The following is a 10,713-nucleotide window of genomic DNA, read 5'->3' as shown; positions in this document are numbered from 1 at the left end:
AGTGGTAAGAGCACCTGCCTAGCAAGCATAAGGTCCTGAGTTCAAGTTCAAACCCCAGTGCCACCAAAAACATATTGTCAATGTTACTTGGGCCCAGTTATACAGACCAACCTGGGAAATAAAGTAGGTCTTTCTCTATATATATCTGTCACACACACACACACACACAAAACCTGCAAAAATGTCAATTTGGGCTGGAGGTGTAGCTCAGTGGTAGATGTGGGGTTTTTTTGTTGTTGTTTTGGTGGCACTGGGGCTTGAACCCACGTTAGGATCTCATGCCTGCTAGGCAGGCACTCTTACTGATTGAGCCCCTCTGCCAGTCCTAGAATGTGTTCTTAGCATGTCTGAGGCACTGGATCAAGCCCCAGCAGTCAAAAAAAAAAAAAAAAGTGGGGCACCCTCTCTTGCCCACCCCCCAAACTCAGGGAGCTCTACTCTCCCACTTTACACTTTTCTATCTCAATAAACTCTCTTGCTTTACTTGAAAAACTAAAACACCAGAAAGTCAATGTCATGAAAGATTACAAAGGCAGAGAAACAGCTCCAGATTAAAGGTGACTATAGAAAAGGACAAAAAGAAGAAAATGAAACAAGAGAGACATAGGTATGGATATTTTCTTCCTCTCTCTCTCTCTCTCTTTCAAGATAGGGGCTCTTGAACTATTTGCCTGGGCTTACTTTGAACTGCGATCCTCCTGATCTCTGCCTCCTGAGTCCTTCTTTTTCTTTTTTTTTAATTTATAACTTTTAATTATTTATTTATTTTTAATTTGCTCTGTGTGTGTGTGTGTGTGTGTGTGTGTGTGTGTGTGTGTGTGTGTGCGCGCGCCCGCGCGAGCATGCTTGTTAGGGCAGGCACTCTACTGCTTGAGCCACTTTGCCAGTCCTCTCTTTTCTTTTTGTAGTGCTGGGGAGACATGGATATTTAAACGCAGCATTTGATCCCAAAAGGGATCTTAAAACAAAACGTTGTTGAAATTTTGTAAGATTTTTTTTTCCTTACTGGGGATTGAACTCAGGACCTTGTGCTTGCCAGGCAAGCTCTCTGTCACGAGTCACATCCCCAGCTCATTGAGCAAGATCTTTTCATTAAATATAGTATTGAGTTACAGTTAAATCTTCTGATTTTGATAATTTTCCGGTTTTCTAGTTATGAAAGCTAATATCCCTGTTTTTAGGAAATATACCCTGAAGTGTCTGGGTGAAGGGGTGGAATGATTGCAAATTACTCTCAAATAATCATAAAAAATTATATACCTATATGGATGTAGCTCAGTTGCAGAGCACTTGCCTAGCATGCATGAGGTCTTGGGTTCCGACCTCAGCATTAGAAAGATAGATAGATGTTAGATAGACAGACAGATACATGTATATCTAATATATGGAGAGAAAACTTAGACAAAATGTTAATAATTGATAAATCTGGATGAAAAGATGCAAGAATTTTTATAGCACCCTTCTTGAGATTTTTCTGTAACTTTGAAATGATTAAAAGCAAAATTTGGGGCCAGGCATATAGCTCAGTGGTAGAGCCCCTGCTCAGCATGACCAAGGCTCTGAGTTGACCCCAGCACCACCAAAAATTAAAAAAAAAAAAAAAACAGGACTGGGATGTGGCTTAGTGATAGAGTGCTTGCCTAGCATGCGCGAGGCCCTGGGTTCATCAAAAAAAAAAAAAGCACCAGAAAAGAAAAGATGCCCCCCCCCAAAAAAAAGCAAATCATTATCCAATCTACTATTCAATCTAATCTTATCTCCACCACCTTCTGCAGATGTTGATCTTAGATACGCCTTATTACAAAAGCTCATCAGAACTTCCAGAAAGTAGCCCTTCGTCCTAGGGGGGGGATCACTGCGCCTTTTGAATTAAGTAGGAGCTCTGTGCCGCTGCGCAAGAGGGAGATCGACGTTCTGGGGTCGCGGCTCTGCGCCCCCAAGTGCCAGGGCGCGGCGGGTGGGCGGCGGGCGGGCTGCGCGCACCTGGGCCGCTTGCGCCCAGTTCCCTCGCAGAGCGCGTATTTGAGGACGCGGCCGAGCGAGCGCCGCGCTCCCCACCGCGCCCACGCCGCACCGCTCTGTCCCGCTCTGCCCCGCTCCTGCCCCAAAGTGGACCTCCAACTCCAAGACCACGACTTCTGGGACAGCCTCCATGGCCAGGTCCCGGGGTTGCTGGACTGGGACATGGGGAACGACGTTTTTCTGGACTTCACCACGGCGCACCTGCCCCCAGCCGAGCAGAAACGTGAGCTCGAGTGGGCGCGGTGGGGGATGGGCGTGGGGTCCCCGGGAAGGGGGGGGCCGTGGCAGGCTGCTCCCCAGTCCCCACCCAGCCTCGCTCCGGGGGGTCCCCAGGGCCAGGCACACATTTTCGGGGTCCCGAGACCCCCGGGTCCCTCCTCCACCGCCCACTTGGCGGGCCCCACGCGGGACTGGGGATGGCGCCCACCTGGACTGGACGTCCCCCGAGGGCAGCCCAGGTTCCTGGACGACAGTGGCTTTCTGCCCTACCTGGCCGCCAGCTCCCACTCGGAATGTTCTAGGCCTCTTCTGAGCCATTCGCCTTGGCGCTCGTTCGGCGCCATTTGTCTGCTGTATTCTTTATTTTGTCTTTTAGTCTTAAAAAAACCCAAACAAACCCAAACCTTCTTAATCCTCAGTTTTGTTCATGGCGCTGTCCTCACCTCTTCATGACACCTGAATGTGCTCAAGACTTGCTGAATGGGTGGTTGACCATCGTGCTCTTTATAAACAACTTTTTCCCCCCTGTAGACCTCAAGTACAGTGACTTGAGGTCACTGCATTTGTGGAACATTTTTGCCATCATCCAACAAGGTCCTTGGGTGAACACCACTAACTTCCACCCTTATAGCTCCACGAAAGTTCATCAGCTCCTCTGCTTCCTGGTACAAACCCTAATCCATTCATTGTCTGTTTCTGTTTTTGTTGCTAAATGCAATCTGGTTCATTAAATAAATAAACCCACAACTTTTAAGAGTTGGGGGTCAGAAATACTCTGGAGGAGGATTGATTGAGCCCAGAATTCCGAGGCCAGTCCAGCATCTCTGGGAAGGGAAGAAGAAAAAAGAAAGAAATTGACACCTGATTGGTGTGAAGGTGTTAGCTGATTGGAAGGACAGAGTTGTCTTGTGCTGAGATAAGGAAGGCTTCCTTGAGGACAGGTTTAGGGAAGATCAGGAATTTGGCTCTGACTTGTTGATTTATTCGCCATCCAAGTAGCAGTGATGAGTAGGCAGTTTGGATATGTGATCCTGGAGTTTTGGAAAGGTGTGGATTGCAGATGTAAATTTGGAGAATCTTTAGTATATGGGTGGAATCAAAGGAGTGAGAATAAGGGAATAAGGATGAGCCCTAGAGGTACTCCATTGCAAATAAAAGAGATAACTATTCCAAAAAGACCATTGAGACTCCAATCCATGGAAATACGGTGTCTGTAAACCCAGTGAAGGAGGTGTTTCAAGGAGGGAGAGATGGAGAATGTGACTATTGGATTTAGCAAAGTGGATGTCATTGGTGTCATTGATGACAGTGGCTTGGGTGGAGTGGTGGAATTGGAGAGCTGACTGGAGAGATTTAAGAATGGAATGGGGAGGCTCCGGTAGCTTATGTCTGTAATCCTAGATACTTAGGAGGCTGAGATTGGGAGGCTCACAGTTGGAGGCCAGCTGGAGCAAATAGTTCACAAGACCCATTTGCAAAATAACCTGAACAAAATGGACTGGAGGTTTGGCTCAAGCTGTAGAGTTCCTGTTTCACAAGCACAAAGCCCTGAGTTCAAACTTGAGTCCTATCAAAAAAGAGAATGGAATGGGGGTGCAAGTGAGGTTAATGAAGGGGTGAAAATAATCAAAGAGCATTTTAGAGACTGGAGGAGTGGCTCAAGCAGTAGAACACCTACCTTGCAAGCACAAAGCCCAGATTCAAACCCCAGTACTGGAAAAAAGAAAGAAAGAAAGAAAGAAAAGTAGCTGGGTACTGGTGGCTCATACTTGTAATCATAGATACTTGGGAAGTTGAGATTAGAAGGCTCGAGATTTGAAGCCAGCCAGGGCAAATAGTTCATGAGACCCCATCTCCAAAATAATCAGAACAAAGTGGACTGGAGGTGTGGCTCAAGTGTTAGAGCGCCTGCTTTGCAAGCTTGAAACCCTGAGTTCAAACCTCAGTCCCACAAAAAAAAAAAGCATTATAAGTGTATAAGATGTTATAATGAAGCCCACTAATTTGTACAATTAATGTATGCTAATAAAAATTCAAAAAAGGAAGAATGAAAGGAAGGCCAGGAATGGTGGTGGGTGTCTGTAATCCCAGCACTGAGGAGACTAAGACAGGAGTATCAAGAATTTGGGACCAGTGTGGGTTACATATTGAGACCCTATCTCAAAAATTTTTTAAAACAATTAAAAAAAAAAGGAAAGCTGGGCACAGTTGTATGCATGCTGGGGAGGCTGAGACAGGACGATTGCTTGAGCATAGAAGTTTCAGGTCAGCCTGGGTCACATAGTGAGATCCCACTTAAAAAGAGGGAAAAAAAAGTGGTCGTCACTGAAATTATAGGCAATTCTTTCCAGAAGTTTTGTCTCAAAGGGCACCAAAAATATGGAGTAGTGGCCTGACACAGAAAGCAGGCAGATAAGTTCTTGTCTTTCATAAGATGGGGTGTTGATGACCATGACCTGTAGAGGGCTAGGGTCACAGCTCAGTGGTAAAATGCCTGCATACCAGGTGGAAGGTCCTGAGTTCAAATCCCAGTCCTGCCCCTCCCAAAAAAAAATCAGGGAGAGAATTATCCAGTAGACAGAAAAGTGAATGGCACAGGAAAGAGAGGAGGTTTTTTTTTCTTTCTTTCCTTTTTTTTTTTTTTGCGGTACTGGGGTTTGAACTCAGGGCCTACACCTTAAGCCACTCTACCAGCCCTTTTCTGCAATGGGTTTTTCAAGATAGGGTCTTGCAAAATATTTCCCCAGGCTGGCTTGGAACTTTGATCCTTCTGATCTCCATTTCCCGAGTAGCTAGGATTACAGGTGTGAGCCAGCAGCACCTGGCTGAGAGGAAGGGATTTTTGGAACATTGTCTTAAGAAGGTGCTCGGACTCTGTGCCAGAGACAGACATACAAAGGTGCAGCTGAGACTAATTCATTGATCTTGTCATCTTTTCACTGCTCCCACCCACCTGATGTCTTCTTTCTTCAGCTGACTTGAAATCCTTGCTCAAAGGTGTTGCTGGCCACCTTGTCTACACTGTCAAGTCCCTGGCCCCTCTACGGTTTTGGAGCACATGCTCGGCCAAACCACAACCTGATTAAATACAGCTCTGCCAACCAGATGCTCTGAAGCCATTTTTACATAGTGCCTGAATGAGGCTGGGAAGAGATTGCAGTTTCGGTACAGTTATGACTGATACGGTCTTTTTTTTTTTTTTTTTTTTTTTTGCTTTTTTCTTTTTGGCAGTACTGGAGTTGAACTCATAGCCTCAAGCTTGCTAAGTGGGCATTCTGCCACTTGAACCATGCCCCCAGCAGTTATGACTGAGAAGAACTGTCAAGCCAGACCCAGTAGATAGCCAAGATTTTAAGACAGAAGTAGTGCTGGAGCAAGAGAGAATAAGAGAATAGGAGGAAGTAATGGAGTTTAGCAGATGGTGATAACAAGAACCTTGAGTTCAGCAGCAGGCTGTACAGTGCAGTAAACTCTAGGCCTGGGCTGGGGATCAGGAGCATGCTAGGCAAGTGCTCTACTCCTGAGCTACACCCCCAGCCCTATTCTAGTGTTTTTTGTCCTAAATTTTTTTCTCCATAAGGTCTAGTCAATTCTTGATCTAGTCCATAAGTTAACTCGTAGATGTTTTATCATTTTAGTTGTTGTTATAAACAGAACCCTTTTTTTTTTTTTTTAATCAGGGAGAGAATGATCCAGTAGAGACAGAACAGTGAATGGCACAGGAAAGACAGGAGAAGGATTTTTTTTTTTAATGGTACTAAGATTTGAACTCAGGACCTCATGTTGCTAGGCGGGCGCTCTACCACTTGAGCCACTCTGCCAGCCCAACAGAACCCTTTTTGAGATTATATTTTCCAGTCTTAATGCTGGTGTACAGGAAACACCAGCATTCATGTTTGTGTGCTCTTTTTGTCTGTTTTTTTATTAGCATATAATAGTTGTACAGGGGGTTCGCATTTATGACATTTACATATGTGCTTACAATATGTCTTAATTATTTTCACCCCCTCTGTCTTTCTCCCTCATGCCCCCGTTCCCCCAATTACTATGCTTTTTGTTTGTTTGTTTTTGTAGTGCTGGGGTTTAAACTCAGGGCCTCCACCTTGAGTCACTGTACCAGCTTTTTTTTGTACTGGGATTTTCAAGATAGGGTCTTGCAAACTATTTGCCCAGGCTGGCTTTGAACCGCAATCCTCCTGATCTCTGCTCCTGAATAGCTAGGATTACAGGTTTGAGCCACCAGTGCCTGGCAGTATGTCCTTATGTCCAGCAAAATTTCTATATAATTTTGTTGTTTTGTTTTGTTTTTGAGACCAGGTCTTTCTTTGTAGCCCAGATTGGCCCCAAACTCGAGATCCTCCTGCCTCAGCCTCTCTAGTGCTGGGATTATAAGCTTGTGCCACCATACCAGGCCCAAAGTTGGTATATACATTTAGTGATTCTTTTTGGAGGGGGAAGGGCATTTGTTCATTTGTGACAGAGTTACTCTGTGTAACCCAGGATGATCCTCCTTCCTCAGCCTTGTGAGTTCTGGGATTATAGGTATACACCATCACACTCAGCTTTCTTAGTGGCCTTAGGTGGTTACAGTATGTTGGTACCATATGGTTTTCTGCAAATAATGATAGTTTTGCATTTTCCTTGCCAATTGGTATTTATTCCTATTTTTTCCACTTTCTAATAGCATTGTGTTGAACATCAGTGTAATGGACAGCTTTTTCAATTACTGAGCTCTAGGGGCTGGTGAGTGGCTCAAGAAGTACAACCCTTGCCTAGCAAGTGTGAGGCTCCAAGTTCAAACCCCAGTACCTCTGAAAAACTCTTAATTACTGAGCTCTCTAATAACTATCATTATTTCTCAAACAAAAGCCTAGATTCATCTGTAATATGACAACACTCATAGGCACAGTGATGGGGAGGGGAGCAAAAATACTTTCTGTCCTAAACAACTGGTTGGATGGTGGTGCGATTTTTCTGAGACCAGGACTATAGGAGGAAGAGCAAGAAAATGGAATTCAGCTTTAGGCATGTTGAATTTGAAGCCAGGCACAGTGCTGGAAACCTGTAATCCCAACACTTGGGAGGCTGAAGCAGGAGAATTGCAAGTTCCAGGCCAGTCTAGGCTATATAGTGAGACTATATCTCAAACACAAAAATGTTAAGTTTGAAGTATCCAAAGAGCACCCACGTAACAACATCTCATAGGCAGTTCTACTTAAGGACTAGCAGGGAAGTCTGGTCTAGAGGTGAAGATCATGCCCTGGATTTATAGATGATTACTTTACTAAAGTCACAGGCGTGCGTGCATGAGATAGTTTGGAATGAGAAGAAAAAAAATGCAGGAGCGGGGTTGTGGCTCAGTGGTAGAGCACTTGCCTAGGATACAAGAGGCCCTGGGATCAAGCCCCCAGCACTGCACCATGCAGAGGTGAAGGGAAAGTCAGAGTCTCACTCCCCAGATCAGACCTGCACCTGTTCTCAGGAGAACTTCAAGGCCCAGGATCCTTGGTCGCAGTGGTAATGCTAGAATGTCGTGACTCCCTCCCTTCTGTCTTTTTGCCAGTTGCCAAATACAGACTCAGAATAGTTGAGCCGCCGGAATTGCCTTTGGAAAAAAAATGCACTACTGATGAAGACGGTGAGTAGTGAGTGAGCGCCCTGTCACAGCTTGTGTCCTGGGCTGGATCCCAGGCACTCCCAAAGCCACTGAGTTATGCCACAGTTTTCTCTCGCTCTGCACAGACCCTGATACTGAACCCAACCTATGGATGTGGGTGAACCCCAACATCGTGTATCCCCCTGGCAAGCTGGAGATTGGAGAACTCAAGAAGGAGGAGGATCTGCCAAGCATGCTCCCCTCCCCTCAGCCACCCCTAAAGGAGGAAGAAACCAGCTTCCCAGAGGCCACAGGGGAGCAGTTGCTGCTGTCTTCCTCCTGCGAGCAGTCACCCACTCAGAAGCGGAAACGGAAGCGATTTGCTGCTTCCCCCTGCACCTGGGAGGTATGGATTGCTAGGCTGTGAGCCAGCCTTGGGCAGCAGGCAGGGTGGGCACAGGGCTAAAGTGTCAGCATTGGGTATCTTAGGGACAGCAGGTGAATGGGTTCAGCGTGACCTGTACCTTGTGTTGGGGAGAAACCCAGGTGGTGATCCCTGACAGCTACCCCCTTCCTGCACTGCACCCTGGAGTCAGGACCAGTTCCTACTCTGTGTCCCTCTAGCTCACAGAAGAGGAGGAGGCTGAGGACCAGGATGACAGCTCCTCTGTGGCTCTCCCATCCCCTCACACAAGGGCCCCCCTCCAGAATCGGAGGCTTCGGCAAGCCATCAGCCCAGAGGGGAGGCTCTGGTCCCGGCCCCCTCTCAATTACTTCCACCTAATTGCCCTGGCACTAAGAAACAGTCCCCCCTGTGGCCTCAACGTGCAGCAGATCTACAGTTTCACTCGGTATGTGCCGGGGGCCCTATGACAAGGGGGAAGGGGAGGGTCAAGGCCCTGGACTGCTGACTCAGTTTCCCTCTCTGGGTCTGAGGACATGCGCCTTCCCTAGTCTCTTTTACTAGTTGGATGCGTGCCAACCCATGTACAAGAAACATAATCATTTGTACCGCCTTTCACGTCTAAAACATGCCAGCCTTCTATGTCTTGGCTGCCCTTTAAAACACAAATTCACCTGGGTCAGGTAACATTTTCTCGGGATTAGTCAGTATAAAATCTGGTTACCCCAACAGTGTTCCACCTGCTTCTCCAGCCTGGCACAGCTCCCTGTACCCCAGTGGCCCACGGAGCCCGGCTGAGAAGGGATTTGAATTTAATTTGAATGTGTGTGCACCTTCTGGAATGGAACTCAGGGCCTCAAACAGGATGGGCACAGGTTGAGCTCCACCCCAAGCCCTGCATTTACCTTTGCTAGTCACGTACACGAGTTCGAGGGAATTTCTCAGCTCTGGCCCCGTTTAGGAAAAGAACCTAATGTCTCAGAATATTAATCATCCTTGGCCAGGGGCCTGACTCTGCTTTGTCCCTGCTGTGGCCAAAGTCCTGGGTTCTCAGGGTTGGGGAGAAAAAGGAGCCTTGGGTTGGGGATGGTGAACCCCAGAAGAAGGTTCTGATAAGCAAAGCATCAAGTGGAGGTTTTGTCACCTGCTCGGTCAGTCCCAGGCCAGTTTGCCATTCACCCTGAGAAGAAGGTTTGAGGCTGCTGGCCCCTGGGGATAACAGGCTCAAGAGTAGCCCCCCTCCCCACCCCCAGAGAAACCATGCATTTCCTGTCCACAGACAACACTTCCCCTTTTTCCGGACGGCTCCAGAAGGCTGGAAGAATACTGTCCGTCACAATCTCTGTTTCCGAGACAGCTTTGAAAAAGTGCCGGTCAGCATGCAGGGTGAGGCCAGCACACGGCCTCGATCCTGCCTCTGGAAGTTGACCGAGGAGGGACACCGCCGCTTTGCGGAGGAGGCCCGCGCATTGGCTTCCACTCGGCTGGAAAGTATCCAGCAGTGCATGAGCCAGCCAGGTGTGAAGGCTTGTCATGCGTGGGCCCGAGCGGGGGGACCTGAGGACCCTGAGCCAAGGCTGAGTGTGCCAGCCTGAATCCCACCCTCGGGGCATCTTCTGTAGGAAACAGGGAGAATGGCAGTGAGTGGTCTGACACCCTCTGGTGGTGCCAACCTGAGGTGAGACCTTCCCCATGAGAGTGGGACTCCGTGTACAAGGAACTAGTGGGGTAGCAACTGAGGTTCATCTGGTCCCCCTCTCAGCCCAGCATCCTGGGGAAATGATGTCCACACAGTGATAGGCTGATAGAGGGGACTCTTTTTCCTGGAGCGGCTCAGGAAAGCCTCAGAAGAGGTGCCATTTAAACCTTGAGCAAAGAGAAGTAGGTATTCTCAGAGCATTCCAGACTTGGGGAACAGCAGTTGTACAAAGTGCAGTTTCCTTTGAACTCTTTCCTTTCTCTTCCAGATGTGATGCCCTTCCTCTTTGACCTGTAAGAAGACACGAGCCTTATTAAAGTTTCCCTCAGCAACCTGTGTGTGTGTTCTCTGAAGCTGGGGTCAAGGGGAGAGCGGAGTTCAGCTCCAAGGATGACAATGGGGTGCCCGCAGGAGCTGGCACTGGGGCAGTTGTTGGGTGCTACAAAGGGAGTGAAGTTTATGCCTTTCTTCCTCAAAGGAGGAAACTAGCAAACCGTCTTCAAGATCTTGAGTAGTTTCCATTTTCTGGGGTATGAATATTATCTTGGGAGGTGCTAATTTGTAGCAGCTAGTCCTGGAAGTGCCACCCACTCATTCAACTGACACTTGTTAAGTAGCAGCTGTGTTCCAAGCTCAGGACAGAAGACAGACCCTGCTTTAGTTGTAATGGTGGTAAGAGGATGTGCTCAGGGAACAGAGGAAGGAAGGAAAGGGTTTAAAGAAATAGAGAGATGGGAGATGTGACCCTTTTTTGAAGTGGAATCTGGCTATGTA

At 47.5% G+C, this 10,713-nt stretch overlaps 1 protein-coding gene across 1 annotated transcript; it reads left to right on the top strand.

The window, feature by feature from the left end:
• The first annotated feature begins 7,981 nt into the window (after positions 1 to 7,981).
• Foxr1 (forkhead box R1) lies at positions 7,982 to 10,269 on the top strand. The gene is made up of 4 exons (XM_020153007.2): positions 7,982 to 8,243; positions 8,462 to 8,688; positions 9,520 to 9,758; positions 10,208 to 10,269. Exons 1-4 carry the CDS (start codon positions 8,010 to 8,012, stop codon positions 10,234 to 10,236), a joined length of 729 nt encoding a protein of 242 aa, XP_020008596.2. The 5' UTR covers positions 7,982 to 8,009; the 3' UTR covers positions 10,237 to 10,269.
• The last annotated feature ends 444 nt before the right edge of the window (positions 10,270 to 10,713 follow it).

The sequence above is a fragment of the Castor canadensis genome, chromosome 2, assembly GCF_047511655.1.
Source record: "Castor canadensis chromosome 2, mCasCan1.hap1v2, whole genome shotgun sequence".
NCBI lineage: Eukaryota > Metazoa > Chordata > Mammalia > Rodentia > Castoridae > Castor > Castor canadensis.
Note: the sequence above shows the minus strand (reverse complement) of the source record. Positions and strands in the feature narration are given on the sequence as shown.